Source organism: Cavia porcellus, unplaced genomic scaffold (genome assembly GCF_034190915.1).
Source record: "Cavia porcellus strain 051 isolate PalLab524CR breed Dunkin Hartley unplaced genomic scaffold, mCavPor4.1 scaffold_23, whole genome shotgun sequence".
NCBI classification, from domain to species: Eukaryota; Metazoa; Chordata; class Mammalia; order Rodentia; family Caviidae; genus Cavia; species Cavia porcellus.
In genome coordinates, this window is record NW_026947506.1 from 37,814,655 (window position 1) to 37,831,980 (window position 17,326).

General features: G+C 39.9%; 1 protein-coding gene across 5 annotated transcripts in view; it reads left to right on the forward strand.

The window, feature by feature from the left end:
• The window catches only part of Zkscan5 (zinc finger with KRAB and SCAN domains 5), a 76,587-nt gene that overhangs the window by 16,393 nt on the left and 42,868 nt on the right, over positions 1–17,326 (forward strand). For 3 of the 5 annotated variants that reach the window (XM_063234178.1, XM_063234179.1, XM_063234180.1), the window contains 2 exons: positions 2,157–2,774; positions 5,443–7,224. In XM_063234178.1, the coding sequence (XP_063090248.1) occupies positions 2,157–2,774; positions 5,443–6,569 (1,745 nt within the window). In that variant the 3' untranslated portion in view covers positions 6,570–7,224. Of the gene's footprint in view, positions 1–2,156; positions 2,775–5,442; positions 17,215–17,326 lie in introns of those variants that run through there. The other 2 variants (XM_013152581.3, XM_063234177.1) reach the window with 1 other exon arrangement.

Sequence of the window (17,326 nt, forward strand, 5' to 3'; positions counted from 1 at the left end):
CCCAACCTTAGACATGTTCTTCATGTATGTAAAGTTCATGAAAAACTGATAGTATACCATATATATTAGTCCATTGAAAAAATACAGTGATGGAAATATTTTGATATAGCTCTGAAAAAAAATGAATAAGAAAAAGAGCCAAAGTTAGAAAACAAGCTAGCAGTCATGAAGTTGAAGGTCATCATTTTGAAATGTGATTGACCATTTTTGTACCCTTTACTCCCTGCATTTGCTCAGCAGCCTGATATAGCATTGAGCAAGATGGCAATGAGTCAAATATTCAGATAAACCAAGGGTCTTTCAGAAAGCCTACCATTTATACTATGGAAAGGCGAGGGAAGAGACAGAAAGACAGTCTATAAACAGACTGATATCACAATATGTGTAGCCCCTGTCCTTGGAAAAGGACAGCTGTTAATACCAGAGAGGTATATAGAGCTCTGACATTTTTTGAATTTGTCCCTGGAAAAAGAAAGACATATGCTTGTTTGACTTGTTATGAAGCGTATGAGGACAGGTGAATATGAACAAAAGAGAGACACAAAGGGTGATTGAAAACTATGATGAATGTTTAAGTTTAAAAAACTTTATTATATGTTGCCAAGAAAGATGGATTGTGTTTGAAGTGAGGGAGAATCTTTGAGTATTTTGAGAGGAACTAATGACAGTATGTCTTGGTTTTATAGTAGGTTTTTTGTTTGTTTGTGCATATACTAGTTTCCATTGCTAGAATGTAGAAAAACATAAAGTAAAAATGGCTCTGTGGCAAATTAAACTTGTCTGCATGAAGGGATGGGGATGTAGGCAAGTTGTGGAGCATGTTCTTTGCATGCATGAGGTCTGGTTCAATCCCAGCACCACAAAGTAAAAACCAAAATTGTCTTCATGGTACAATAATTATAACTTAGGACTGTATCAAAAAAGGATGAAATAACACCTACCTCAACAGGTCATTCTGAGGATTATGTATGTCATAAAATTGTGAAGCAGTTGGCATAATGCTTGACCCAGAGTAAGCACCTTGCAAATGTTACTTTTTATTACCATTATTATGTGTAGAAAATTCTTTTTTTTGTTTTTGTTTTTTGTTTTGTGGTGTTGTGGCTTTCACCCAGGTTCTTCTGTTTGCCTGGCAAGACCTGTACCACTTAGTTACATCCCTGACCCTTTTTTAAAATTTTATTTTGTGACAGGGTCTCATTAAGTTGCCTAGTCTGATCTCAAACTTGGGGTCTGCTTGACCCAGCCTCCCAAGGAGCTGTGATTATAGACGTATGCCACAAGATGCAGCAGAGAAGTTTTACTACGAAATTGTCCAGCATTTATAAAGCCCTAGTATCTATAACATTTTAAAAATAATATTGCCTATTATTTGCTAATTACTGAAGATTTTTCTCTGCAAACACTAATTAAACTTTAGTGCTTTGAGTAAAATATCAGTTGCTAATATTTGAGCCAATAGTTGTATAAGGGAACTAATCGCAGGTATTTAAAAATTCATCTATTGATAAGTCACTACTGTATGTTAATGTAGGTCTTTGAAGCAGTAGGTACCTTTCTCAGTATTGCAAAAATATCTTTTTTTTTTTTTCTTTCTTCATTTAGTCATTTTCGTACCATACTCACATCCTTTGGGGACTGGAAAACTAGAAAGATCATCTTTCTTACAGGAAGAGAAAAGTGAATGCTGGAGTTATTTGCATAATCCAATGTCAATTATTTTAAAGAAAATTTTACTTATGGGCTGGGGATGTGTATCAGTGGTGGAACACTTGCCAAGCATGCACAAGTTCCTGGATTTAATTTCCGGGGGGAAAAAAAGAAAAGAGAAAAGAAGGATAAATATCTTATATAGTAACATACATGTGTTCGCAAACAGATCTTGTCTTTATGTATTATAGCAAGAGAACCAGGTACTCTCTTCATTAAGTGGAATGACTGCTCTTCAGTTGCATTTCTTTGGTCCATTCTTGTCAGTGTTTCTTTCTCTGCCCTGCTTACTTTTCTGCATAGTATTTATTCTATCCTCCTTTTCAAGTCATTTTTACAAAGTCATGCATTCTAGCACACACTGGGTTCATTTAATTATCCTGTATCTATTATCTCTTCTAATGCAGGAAATAGCTAATTTCCCCATTTTTCTTCTCTTATTTCAGATTGTGAATCCAAAGACAATAATGTGGATCTCATAGTGAAGCAGATTTCCAATGAAGCCAGTTCACCCCACTCACACTGGGTGGCAGCAGGAAGCACGCAAAAAGATATACCCCAGAGTCAAGGGTTTGCTGAAGTTAGTGACCTAAAGGGCATGATACAGAGGTGGCAGGTAAACCCCACCGTCGGAAAACCAAGGCAGAACCCTTCACGGAAGAGGAATCTCTCCCCTAGCACAGACATTAACCGTAAGCAGAGCACAAATGGTGAGAGAGGGCACAGATGTAACGACTGTGGGAAATTTTTCCTTCAAGCCTCCAACTTTATTCAGCACCGGCGAATCCACACTGGAGAAAAACCATTTCAGTGCAGCGAATGTGGGAAGAGCTATAATCAGCGGGTGCACCTCACTCAGCACCAGAGAGTCCATACGGGGGAGAAGCCCTACAAGTGCCAGGTGTGCGGCAAAGCTTTCCGGGTGAGCTCTCACCTCGTGCAGCACCACAGCGTCCACAGCGGGGAGAGGCCCTACGGGTGCAAGGAGTGCGGGAAGCGCTTTGGTCGCCAGTCACACCTGATCGAGCACCTGAAACGGCACTTCCGGGAGAAGTCCCAAAGATGTACGTGGAGGGGTTTGTATTTGGGAATTACACGAAGGCAAAATTCTGTTTTATTAGCTTAGTGGCGCAGGACAGATAGATTGTAATAGTGGGAAGAGGAAGACCAGAATTTATTTTATTCTTATTTATACTTAATTGTGAAATTAATAGACAAAACCCAGTGTCTCTGTGTCCCCTGGGCGTCCCCCTCCCCCCGTACTTGCTTTCACTTACCTGTTTCTTTTGGTAATTCCATATTTTAACCTAACACTGCTATTGCTTGACTCATACATTTCAGACGTTCTTTTTTGAGGTACTGAGGATTGAACCCAGAGTCTTTACACAGAACTACATCCCTCACCATTTGTATTCTTAGTTTAAGACTGGATCTGGCCAAATTACTAAATTGCTCAGGTTGGGATTGAATTTGTGATCCTTCTGCTCAGCATCCCTGTATGCTACAATTAGCACACTGTACCACTGTGCTCAGTTTTATGTAGACTTTATATATATATGACAGATGCTCCCTTACCAGCATCTTTGTTTCCTGTTCTCTTAATTTAGTTATTTCTTTTATTTTAAAATGATAATGGTGGTACATCAAGTTTGGAAGAAAGATAGGAAGAAATAAGCCACCCAGCATCCTACCATCCTAAGGAACAGAGCTATCATTATTTAGTATGTTTTCTGATATCTTTTTAATAAACCTATGTCACATAGTTGTACCCATAGAGTACAGTTAAGTATGACCTAATATAGTTTCCAGTGTTGCTCAGTCTTCCTGTTGGTTATTTTGGACAACTTCCCATCTTTAGTGACACTGTGGTTTACTTATCTATACTCAATTGTTCTTTGGTTGTTTAATTACAATATTTTTATCTGTTGTTATGATAATTATGTTACCCATATATATTTTTCTATATTTAGGATTATTTCCTTATATTAGATACCAGGTGTGGGATTCATAGATAAAAAAAGAAATATTTTTATGACTTGATACATATTGTCACATTGCTTTTTTTAAACAATTGCACTACATATGAATGTATCCCTTTTAATAAAATTTTGTTAGGGTTATTAAAATTTTTTAACCATTGTGCAAACAGAATTTGTTTTTGTGTTCATTTTCATTAATTTGTTAATGAGTAAGATTTAGTAAATTTCCTGTTTATTTTGTAAAAATCTTTTCAAATGACATTAAATATGAATGAGATCAACATAAACTTAACTAAATTTTAAGGCTTTTTTATTAATATTCTTTAATTAATGCTCTAAGACTGGCCAGAGTTTTTTTTATTAAATTTAATTTAGTTAACTTATGGTATGAGTATTGAACCTACGCTCTTAACTCTGAGCTGCCTACCCCTTTGAGACAGTCTTGGCTAAGTCATTAGTCTGCACTCAAATTTGTAATCCTTTTACCTCAGCCTCTCAGACTGCTGAGATTACGTGTGTGAGCACCACCTGTTTTTATTTTTAAATTTTTAAATCTATCTTCTTGAGGTCCTCAAGCTCAGCTACTTGTGATTCACATTACCAGTCACTGCATGTGTTCTTTCATGGTATAGATAGTTACAGAAGTTTGTAATGTTTTTAGAGTTTTATATTAAGCTGAGCTTTCTCCTTAGCCAGTTTTATCCCATTCTCCTTGGTGACTACCCAGTTTGGGAAGACCATCTGGTAGCCCTCTGGACTTGAAAAGCAGTTGCTTCTCAAGTATCTTTCAGATTCTGCTTGTAGTTGTTCCTCAGACTTATTCCCTAATCATTACTCTGACCCTCCCCTTACTCTTTTGGGCCAAAGGAGGAATGCTGATTTTTTCATCCAGCTACTTTTGAGAGCCTCTCATGCTAGGTACTCAGGATCTGGCAGGAAAATAGAGAACAGATCCTGTTGGGATTCTCACGGCGGTGTGGTCTGGTGGGATATTAAAGATGAATGAAGTATGCCTGATGTGGTGGTGCATGCTTGTGACCCCAGCATTTGGGAGGCTGAGGCAGGCCAGCCTTGAGCTATATAAATGAGTCCAAGACCAGTCCGAACTACCTAGTAGACCCTGTCTCAACAAAACAAAACAAAACAAAACAAAACAAAATAAAAATGAGAGAAACGTAAGTTTCCATATGAAGGAAGTAGAAGCCAGAGGGTCAGCCCAGGTTACGAGGGCAGGTATTAATTTATCATCTGCTATCTTGATATTTTTTGAAGTCTTCTTTTTGTTTCATGGCTTCTTAGGAATATTTTCCTAATTCTAAACACTTGTATAGTCTTTTGTTTTTTATTCTAGTCTTTGTTAGTTCTCACCATCCAGTTATGTTTCTGTTCTGCCTCATTCAGTGTGCCTAACTCCTCATTTTAGGTAGTAAATCTCTCCTCATTTCTGTCTTTCATCCCATTTCAGAATTCCTTTCACTCCTTCCATACACTTTTTTGGCTTACCCTATCCTAACCTCACCGAGGTTATTACCTAAGCTTAGTCATTCCTACTACCTATTAGATAAATCTCTTTTTTTGTCTTGTTCTTTTTACTGGACAAATATCAATTTTTTCTTTTTATTCCTTTTGGTCTCAAACATTCCCCTTTGTTACTTCTGTTATAATTTCATTTAATCATTCTCTTCTCCCCATCCCAACAGTTTATTTTTCTTTCAAAATAACTGATGATATTTGCATTTTTATTCTTTTTTAGGCAGCGACAAAAGAAATAGGAATACAAAATTGAATGTTAAGAACAAAATTTCAGAATTTTCAGAAGCAGACATGGAAGTATCAGGAAAAATCCAAAGGAATTCTTCTGAAGTTCAAGGTTCTGGAGAAGGCTATGAACAGCAAGGCAAAGCTGATAGAAAGCAAGGAATTCCTATGAAGGAGATACTAGGACAGCCCTCTTCAAAGAGGATGAGTTGCAGTGAGATCACTTATATCCACAAGAAACCCTCCACAGGAGAGAGACCACATAAATGTAATGAATGTGGAAAAAGCTTTATTCAGAGTGCACATCTTATTCAACATCAACGAATTCACACTGGGGAGAAGCCATTTCGGTGTGATGAGTGTGGGAAAAGCTACAACCAACGTGTGCACCTCACTCAGCATCAACGAGTTCACACAGGTGAAAAACCCTACCCTTGTCATTTATGTGGGAAATCCTTTAGAGTGAGGTCCCATCTTGTTCAGCATCAGAGTGTGCACAGTGGGGAGAGGCCCTTTAAGTGTAACGAATGTGGGAAAGGCTTTGGAAGACGTTCACACCTTGCTGGACATCTGCGACTCCACTCCCGTGAGAAGTCCCATCAGTGCCATGAATGTGGAGAAATCTTTTTTCAGTATGTCAGCCTAGTTGAACATCAGGTGCTCCATGTGGGTCAGAAAAATGAGAAAAACAGCATTTGTGAAGAAGCGTACAGTTGGAACTTGGCTGTGATTGAAGACAAAAAGATTGAGTTACAAGAGCAGCCATATAAATGTGACATATGTGGAAAAGCCTTTAATTACAGTTCAGACCTTATTCAACATTATAGAACTCACACTGCAGAGAAAAACCATAGATGCGATATATGTAGAGGAAATGTTGGCCAGTGTTCCCACATAAAAGAGCATCAAAAAATCTGTCCCAGTATAAAACCCTATCAGTGTAATGAATGTGAAAGAGGCTTCACTCTGAAATCACATCTTAATCAACATCAGAGAATCCATACTGGTGAGAAACCTTTTCAGTGTAAAGAATGTGGAATGCGTTTCAGCTGGAGTTGTAGCCTCTTTAAGCATCTGAGAAGCCATGAGAGGACAGATCCCATAAATGCCTTATGTGTATAGGGTTTCTATTAAAAAACAGCCCAATATTAAAGAAGCCTTCCTAAAGAGAGACCTTATTCCAGTAATGAGTGTAATAACAATATGAAGCATTTTTCCAACTTAACCATTAAATCTACAAATGCATTGAATTCTTTCCGTTAGAACTCAGCCTGGGGGCTGGGGATTTAACTCAGCGGCATAAGCGCCTTCCTTGCAAGCAGGCAGTCGTGAGTTCGATCCCTGGTACCGATAAAAAGGAAAAAGACAAAAAAAAAAAAAAAAAAAAAAAAGAACTCAGCCTGAAGGAACACTGGAGCACCCACAATAAGTAAATACCAGTTTGTATTACTTTTTAGAAGTGCTTTGGGTAGCATCTTTATGCTTAGCTGGATATGGCAGATGAAGGAAAGCCTTCAGATGACACTCATTCTTTATTAGAATCTCAGAAAACTGCCACTGGGAAAAGCCTCATGAATGCAGTAGAAATATGCTTTATTTGTAGAGTTTGCCTTGTTTGACAGCATATTGATTCAGGGAAGAGTACAGTGAAAGAACTCTTCAGCATGACACCTGTTTTGGTACCTCAGCAATGAACTTTTTCTAGAAACTATTATGCCAACCACTAGAATACTCCAATCATTGTTCCCATCGAAGTATTAAACCTTTTGAAAAGAAATTGACTTAGGCATCTATATTTTGATAAAATTGGGTTCAGAACCTGGATGAGATGTGTTTCTACTGTCTAATCCAAGCTACAAATTATCCATGAAATATTCTATCTTATTTTCATTTTGATTATATTAGTTACAGGGTTATCCAGTAAAAAGTTAAATTTGTAAATCTTTGAGAAATTGTAGTCTTAATCAAATACTATTAAGGTGTGTAAGACCTTAGGGAGATACAGAAAAAGGTGAAACTGGAGGCTGGTTTATTTTGTAGTACACACAAATCCATAGAATGAATTGGACTATGTTGAATTAGAATTTGAGGTAACTACCTCAAAATCCAGTGTGTGTGGGTGTGGGTGTGTGAGTGTGTTTGTGTGGTACTAGGATTGAACACAGGGCTTTCCCAATGAGTTACACTTCGGCTTTAAAAAAAAATTTTTTTTTTCCAATTGGGTCTTGCTAAGTTACCCAGGCTACGTCAGAATTTGCAGTCCTCCTGCCTCAGGTTCCCAGACTTCTATAATTATAGGTGTGTGCCACTGTACCTAGCTTGAATTTAATATCTTAACTAATTAATTTACTTACTATTGGGACAAAGTCTTGCTGTGTAGTTTAGGCTGGCCTTGAAGCTTAGGCTGCTTTGAATTTGTGGCAAATCTTCTGCCTCAGTCTCCTGAGTGCTGGGACTATAGGTATGTGCCATCACACCCAGATAGATATTTTAATCTAAGCAGTATGTCCACCAGTTCCCAAGTTCCCTGAGGAGTATGTCCACCAGTTCCATGAGGAGAGGCCTCATGTGTAGGTTGATGGTATATAGGATTGAGTCTTGGTTTATGTTGCAAGTAGAATTGAAAAACTAACAAGGAAGTGATGTGAATGTGGTCTAGTACCACCTGCCATTTGGGAAGGTTTTGGTAGGAATTTTGCAAGGGAAAGATAACAGATAAGAGAACTGACTCAAGCATGTTTGCTACAGAGAATGAGAGCACTTCAAGGATGCTACTGAAGTTCTGTGTCTGCTTTTGGTGCCCATGTTGATTGTGTGGTTCATGGTGTTGCCCACTTTAGCCTCCATTACCAAGTTGGTATTGCCCATCCCTCAGAGACTCTTGTGTTTGTCTGCTAAGTGCACCCAGCTGTATTACTACAGTAATTAGGGTTTTTTTTTTTTTTTTTTAGAAGATGGGAGCTGCCTTAATCCAATTTTCTCCTCTGTGTCCCCATCCAGTGACTTAGACATGATTGACAGGGAAAAAAAGCTGATTCACTTATCTTGAAGGGAAAAACTGGTGTGGTTTGTGTCCTAGAACCCGCTGGGGATCAGGCCAAAGCTAGATATAATCTGAGCTACATCCAAGCTTTTCCTTTCGTTGTTGTCTTTCATACCCTCCCTCAAAGGCTTTTCCTGAGGAGCACACTCAACAAAGCTATGTGGCTCTGAGTCCCTTTCTAAGGTTCTACTCTGGAGAACCTCACATAAGACATTTGGTGCCGTGAGTGGTCCTGAGAGCTGACTATGAGTGGCTTGTGGAGTTGGTCACTCACCGTCGGACCATGAGAGCCCCATCACTGGTAGGGAGTAGAATATTGCTAGTCTTGTCATATAATACCAATGCAATCACTGAGGTACTGACTTGTGAACTGGGATGGAACACAAGTGGAAAGGATGAATTGATTTATGTAAGGTTTGGGACAAACAAGAATATAATATAAGGACTGCAGGATCAGTGTTTCTGCTGAAAGCCACTGACTTCTTCCAGATAGAAGATGACAGAGTAAATAGCCACTGAATTAATGAAAAGTGTAGAGACCTTTATCTACAGACATAATCACACATCTAAAGTAAAGACATAAGATTTAACTGAGGATGACTGAACTTTACAAAAGCCTGATTTCATAACCACGGTGGCTGTAGTCAAAGTTGGCTCTGATAGGTAGAAAAGACAGGACTATATGAATAACCATGCTTGAGTACTTTTGAATCCCTTGATTCCCTTGAACTCATCCTGTGTAACTGGCCCATTTGTTGGAAAATAGCAGCTTTCACTTATTGAAACTGTGGATGCCTTGAATGAAACAGGTGATGTATAAGATAATGCTGACCCTCTGAACCTGCTCCCACCTTCCTACCCATCCATCAGACATGTTAGGAGGACCAAGTTTTACCATAATCCAACTTTGCAAGTGCTAGGCCTGCTAAGGTATTACAGTGATTTTATGCTGAAAGAGTTTCAGGTCTTGGTTAGAATATACCGGTAGGGCTTGTGACCTGGAGGTGCTGTCGGGGACTTACTTAAAGTTGGAAATCTTGACAACATGAGGCACCCTGTGACAGAATTTAACCAAATGACAACTGGGAAATGAGATTAACATACTTTTGGCATGATTCTTGAAAGGTTAGGAAAACCAGGTATAGTGTCATATCCCTGTGTATGATCCAGGCTCCTCTGGATACTAAGGCAGGATTGCTGAAACCCTGGAGCTTAGGAAAAGTTTAGGAAAGACAAGGCTGATATTAAATGATGTAGAGATGCCAGAACTGCTGGAGGAAGGCTGGATCAAAAAGTTCATAAATAGACAAACTGAGTTATATAGGACCAAACAAGCTATGGTTCTTAGGAGGGTCTGGAGAATGTTTTACCAAGGTAGTAAGGACTACATTGGTTGGGATGGGAGAATAGCATCACTAAAAATCTTATTGGCTGTCCTCATTTGCTGGACTGGTAGTAAGAGATTCTCTTAAACAATTGGGCTTCTGGGTAGCAAAAGATGATAGATCCTGGAATAGCAGAATCTAGCTAGCAGAGTATAACTATCAGTAGCGAAGTAGATACAGTTTGCTATGATTGGTAACTGCCTGAATGTATGCATCAGAGGCTGAACTTAGGGATTTACAAAAATTTCTGATAGATTTAATATAGTTAATCAGAAGAATGAATGAACAGAAGTCTGGAGCCAACCATCCCAATGAGAAATTACAATCCAGTGTTCAAGAGCCAATTGACTAAAAGTGAATTTATTTGCTTTGAGGAAAGATCATACAATGTGATGGAAAGTACATATAGAGTGATTTCCCCATTTATTCTAAAGAGACTCATGGCCACTTACTGAGGTCATTCTATATTAGAAACAAATACCTAAGACTCCTTTCTTCTCCTCACAGAACCATATGGGAGTCAGGTAAGTGGAATCTTAATCCAGGTCTATACTCCTTTGGATTCACTGGGTGTATGGACTCACTTAGTGGTCATGTTCATGGTTCCTCAGTGTGTGATTGGAAGGGACATAGCTTACTTGGTAGAACCCTCACCTAGGTTTCTTTACTTGTAGATTGAGATCTATTGTAGAAGAGAAATGTTTTAGTTGTCATCTTCATGCCTGGAAATGTACACTGGACAGAGAGGCTATGAAACTAGTGAAATATGGTGGGAACTCCTGGAAATATGCCAGCCCAGTCACAGTAGTTAAGAAGGGTATTATTTTTTTGAGAGTGGCAGAGATTGGGGTATCCTTACATATTTAATAGATACAGAAGTAATAGCCTTTTTCATATATATATATATATATATATATATATATATTTATTTCACCAATCTGGATGCTATAGAACTAAGACCATGAATCATGGCAGATAACAGTGGACTACTACAAACTTGGCCAAGTAGTAGTCCCAATTAAGCTGCTGCATTATGTGAGGTGACCTGCACCTTCCACCCAGGAGGCTAGATTCCCCATCAGTCCTTTTATTTCTTTTTTCTTAGTGAGAACCAATTATAGAACTTGGTCTTTTTCCCACTCTGAAGAGGAGCTTAAGTTCTTTGCTTTATAGAGGACAAGTTAGAGAGCCACCAAGGTGAGACCTTGAGGGTTCCTAGAGAACCCTCAAGGTGGGTGGCAGTCCATTGAGGAAGACTGGACAGTGATGCACTGGCAGTGAGTGGGTTCTCTAGTCAGTATGTTTTGAGGGTTAAATATTAATGCTCTTTTCATCTATCTACTGTGCCTACCCTGAGCTCTGGATTATGGTCAGGGAGAGGTGGTGAAGGACTGTGGGGCTTTGAGATTCTTACTTACTGCTCCTGGCATCCAGCCCCAGTGGAATGTGGCAAGATGACCCTCTTCCTTGTGTCGTTCCCCCCTAGAAAGCTGCCCAGCCCAGCCCAGCTTTGTTCTTTTGCTTTAAGACAAAGCAAAGATGTTAGCAGTTTTCTGTCTTTGTGGAAAACTTATGGACATGACTTCACCAGAAATGTTGATTTGAAGTTGCCAAATCTCTGAATAGTAGGACTGTTAAGACACTCCTTCAAGTCAGAATGATGTAAGAAGGAAGAAAATGATGAAATAGACTTGAATTCTAGGCAGCAGATACCTGCAGAGATGTCAGAAATATAGCAGATAATAAGGGTTATTCAAGGATGAATAACAAAATTAAAAAACGTGTGTTTTGGAATTTGTCAATGATTTTACTTCTTTACAAGGTATCTCATTCTTAGTGCCTCTGGTATTGATAGAATGATGAGCATGATAAATCACGAGTCTGATGCAATGTGGCAACTGCTTTGTTGTGTGCCTGCTTAGAAAATTACAATATGGTATGTATCACTGATACAGACCAGAAGAGCACATGACTAGCTAGCCCAAGCCCATCACTAGGTCTAGATAAATAAACTTAAACACTAGGGGAATAGGAAAATCTTGTTTATAAGAGAAACAAAAACTAGTTGGGCATTGTGACACATGCCTGTAATCCCAGCACTCAGGAGGCTGTGAGCGGGAGGATTGGGGCAAGTTCTAGGCCAGCCTGGCCTGCACAGAGAAAGTGAGACCCTGTCTCAAAAAATGGAAAAAAGAAGTTTTGTATCTGTGCTAAAGACTTTTTACATGTTAATATGTATTTATTACAAAATTTGTAATGTATCTGAACATTGGAAAGGCTAATCAGTTGTTCATGATTAGGTAGGAAAAGTTCATGTCAGGACTGAAACTCTGGTATGCTTAACTTTGAGCTTGAATTATTTCTCCACAGTTTGTCTTTGGTATAAGCATTTATGCTTTATGCTTATATAGTGTTTTTAATTTCCAAAGCATTGTGCTATGATCTTAAGGAACTGTCCACAAAAAGTAATTATAGTCCCCATCTTATAGGTGAAGAAATAAGAGGCACAGAGATATAGTGTATTATGACTTAATAATAACTATCTCTTGAAATGAATCCAAGCATCTCAGCTTTACTGAGGCCTAGCGTAGATAATGCTCTGCACCAAATGTGTCTGGTTTTTCATAGCCTTTTCTGTCTCACCGGCAGCAAATTACCAGAGCTCCTATCCCCATTCCAGCATGTTTCCAGGTAAGCACTTTATCACCGAGCTCTAACACGTGCTCTGTACTGAAACATGCAAACTCATTTCTGCTATGATTCTCAATATAGTTCATTGAAATTTTGTCTCAAGTATTTTAAGATGGAGGAAATGAAATCTTGGTTTTGCATATCTGGGTCAAAATTCTAAAAGATGAAGAGAAAGAAAACATTCTTTGAAGCAGTCCCTCATAGTGGCAAGATGAATCAAGATGAAGGGACTTCAATTAGAGGTAAAACTGGAAGATCCAGGGCTTCAGTCAGGGGTACAGCTGTTTCTCCTTGACTTTGAGAGGCCCAGGAGTACTTTCCTGCTCCAAGTCAGGGTTGGTGATGGTAGAAACCACTGGTTTCAGTTTATATTTCTCAAATGATCTCAGTACTCGGTCCTCTTTTGACCTCAGACTGACTCCTCTACTGATTTGTATGTTTAAAAAAATCTTTTGTTTTTCTTTTTTGAGTCAGTGTCTTGCTACGCTGTTCAGGCTGGCCTTGAGCTCACTTTGTAGCCCCCTGGTCTTGAAACAATGATCCTCCTGCCTCAGCCTCTTAAGTGCTGTGATTACAGGTGTGACCCATCACACCAGGCTTTGTATGTAAAATTTTGATAGCTCTTGCTCTGAATTTTATTTTTATGGTGCTGGAGATTGAACTCAAAACGTTGCTTATGCTAGGGAGTGCTCCACTAATGGACTATTGCCAGTCCCTAAAATACAATTTTTAATGCTTTCCTATCATTTCAACTAGGGCTTTCATCAAGAATAAAGGCTATTTTTTGCTTTCATTATTACCCTTAAGTCACATAATATATGTAGTTCATTGCAACCAGTAGTATTTGTTCTCATGGATACAGTAGCAACATTTTCTTCTTATTTGTATAAAGTTCAATAAAATCATTAAGGGCCTGGTAATTCAATTCTCAGCAGGTCATGTTTTATAAATTAAGAGATGTGAGTGTACTACAACTGCTAGGTTATTTATAAGACATCTGAATAAGAATGTGAGCAATGTTATAGTAGCACAGGCTTGAAATACAGAAGTAAATTATGAATTCATATTGTAGGTTACATACATTTCTCCCATTCTTCAAAAATAGTAAGATTTCATTGATCTTACAGTGTATTCATCAAAATTCATTTATTAATTGCTTTTGATCTACCTAGTGTTGGCCTATATAATAAATTTTCTTTAGTTATCTGCCACTTAGTACCTCTCCATAAAACATGTCATATATTATGGTGGAATACCAAGAAACTGACAGGTCATTAAGATTTTGTATAGCTGAATTTTTTAGCTAAGTTCAGTCTATGATTGAATTCTGAAATTGGAAGGGGCTTTAGTATAATCTAGTTTATTTTACTTGGACAAATTTGAGACTTGGTGGGGTCAACAGTAGAAACAGTAGCTACACATCCCTGGGGGTTTATTTTTACTCAACACACAAAAAAGTTTGTAAGTGAAGCTGCCCAGCAAGCAATGGACCAAGAAGTGCATTTTTCTATATCTGACCCTCATTCCATTGTGACAGGAACATTGTAGACTAGAGGGACTGTGCTGCATTATGAAGTTGGACTAAATCCATGATACTCAACAGAGAAAGGCTAGGAGATATTACAACATCTCTGAGAAGCTGACATAGTTTTAACATACAAATACACTTCAATTTTTTCTTAATTTGAAATATTAAAAGGTGGCATTTAATTTGGTTGGGCAATGTTTAAAGTTTCTTCCAAATCACTTTTTAAACATTTCCTTTTGAGCTCCAGGAATATGTCTCAGTGGCACAGGGCCTGCCTGGCAAACATGAGGTTGTGAGTTTGATTCCTGGTATTAAAAAAAATTCCTTTTGAGACACAGGGAACATAGTCTTGACATAGTCAAGGGCCTGGGAACAGGGAGGGTCCTGGACTTTGCCTACTACTTATTAAAAGCATGATTTATGTTTTCTCCTGGGGCAGCCACAGTCTGAAAAGCCATTTTTACTATGAACTATGACTCATCCCTTGGGTCTACATGTGCTTAATAAGTAACTAAAAGCAAAGCAAAGCCTGACCTTCATTATGTATACTTTATATGATAAATCTTTATTAAATCTCTTAGATTTTCATAGGGACATGTTGATGATCATTTAGGGAATGTTGGGTTAGAAGCTGGCCAGGCAGGGTTGATTAGCCAATTTTCCTAATCTCATCCACATTCAAGATTGAGGACACCATGATAGGAATTTACAGTAACATTCACCTTCCAGTCACTTTTATACCTGTGATCACCTGAATTCCAGTAAAGGTGGAGCCCCACATGACTTGAGACCATCATAAACAAAGATAATCCTTTTTTGGGAAGGAAACCATCCTTCAGTCATTCCAAAACTATGTACTAGGAATGAGATAATGATCAACTGGATCCCAGCCTACCAGCTAGTCATTGAACATAGTTGCTTGCCTTTGTGGGAGGACCACTCTGAATCCCTCTATCAAAGTGTGCCCTCTCCAGCTACCTAAACTTAAATCTTTTCCTATCTTTTCTTTAACTTTCTAATTAAAGTTTTTTTCTACTGTAAATTTGTGGTTTAGTCTTAGTTTCTGACAGATTCTGCCAGCTTGAGGCTTATCTATCTCTAAAGTGACATTCGTCCAACTTGGTATGGGGCCCAGAGAAACAATTTATCTCTCTAAGAGTAACTTCTATGTTCTCCTTCTAGTTCCATTAATAAACCTCCCACTCCCTTCTTGCACGTGTGCCAAGCCCTCTCCAATCCCAAGACCCCGCAACCACCCAAGTGCTTCACCCCCAGTCCCCGATGTTTTTCTATTTTGTGCAGGCAGATGCCTTTCAAATCAGCTGTTGATTATGTCATTTTGCCCACCTCCCAAATTCCTCCCCCAGCCAGACCTGAAAAAAATACTTCCACTTCTTTGTTCTACCCAGAGAGTGCTTGGGTTTCTTCTGCAGACCTCTGGTGCCTCCACTAAAGGCCTCTTTCTCTCTGTCTCTCCATTCTGTCAAAAATCAGGTCCATGCTGGCTGGTAACAAGATCTTACTACATAGCCCAGTCTGGCCTCCCACTTGGAATCCTCTTGCCTTAGCCTCCTCACTGCTAGGATTAAAGGCATGTAGCGCCACAATGTTTTTCATACTTTAAAATGACAACTGTCCTGAAAATCTAGTTCTTCTAGAAGCCATCGTAATCTCATAAGGATTGAGACATACAGGGAGTTGCAATGCCTAAGGGTTTCTCAGTTCTTTGCCTCTGCAGCCTATCTGCATAGCTGAGTCTTTCTAGCCAGAAGGATAATTGGTTTGTCTTACTTCTGTTTCTTCCATTCCAACTTGTTGAACCTCATCCTCTCTTGAGTTCGCCCAAGATCCTTAATGTGCCAGACAGTGTATGGGCAGTGATTGAGGTGGTAAAAGAATTACCAAAGTCAAGGAATATAGGAAAGACAAGAGTTTATTCAGGTTAGAGTACACTGCCAAGAGGGACAGCAGGCAAGGTTCCAAGAGAGGACTCCTATGTTTAGTGTGACAGATTGTAGATGTGGGGAAGCGTCTGAGTTGGCAAATGGAGTTATCTTAGATATATTTTCCAGGGCTTGCTGTGACTTGTTACTCTTTCAGAAACACCTGAAGTTATACATCAAGTTGCAAATTGCCAAGGTCATTTACTCCCGTCTCACAGCAGCCCCTGTAGTTTTAGATAAGGCTGCCAATACACATTAATTTTTTGAGAGACAAATGGGTCAGGGCTCATTGGGATGAAGAGTTCTTTATTTTTAATCTTGTTTATCTACTCAGGATTAAACACAATACCTCCTGACTGCCCAGCACGTGCTGAGCAAGACTGTGTCAGCAGAGAAACACGGGTGTTGAGAATTTTAACCTCTTTGTTACATTAATAAGTCTTGATTTCATGTCCTATCACCAAGGCGTCTTTAGTCAGTCATATTTCACACTCTGCATTAGCACCCTTGAGCTAGTTTCTTACTGGTCAATCCGACCATTAGGCTCGCCATTCCTCCTCACCCCAAGTACGTGCCCCTTGAGGTGGCCACCTCCCTACGCAGTAGCGGCTGGAGTCAGGTTAGTTTTCCTGACGTTTGTCGCAGTCATCACTGGTGTAATGGCTAGCAACGTCCACTAGATCAGTAGAGAGAGCGGTGCAACCGCTGAAGAACGTGCAAAGCCAAGTGCAGTAGACAGCGCCCACGACCACTAACCACTAACGATTTGCACCGGGCGCTCAGCCGGAACTCCCCTCCACCGCCCTCCCCGGGTCGCATCCGGGGCCTGCGCTCCACTGCCGGAAATGCCGGTGAGAAGCGCCCGCCCCCCGGCAGTCTAGAGCGCCCCGGAAGAGTTGCGCGGCTCTGCGGAGGAGTGTGTAGCTGACGGGACGGTAGCTAGGCCCGCCTCTCTCGCCGAGTCCCCCGGAAGTCGTTCTGGGTTGCCGTGGGAGGGGTCCCTTGTTTCGTCTCCCCAGGAAGAGGCGCCTGGCCTGGGCCGAAGATTTCCTTGTCTTCTGGACCGCGCGGAGGCCCGGGCGCAGGAGCCTGTTCGTCTTCAGTCCTGGTTCGCCTGAAGCCCCGCGGACTGAGCGCTCCGCAGTCAGAACTCGGTGACCTGTCCGGGTGTGCTGGGGTCTGTAAAGGCCCGCTTCGCACTTTGGGGCCGTGTCTTTGCTTGAAAGGGAAGCGGGAGGAGGGCGCATTCGCAGTTTGGGGCCTCTTGAGGCCAAGCTAGGAGCCAGGCG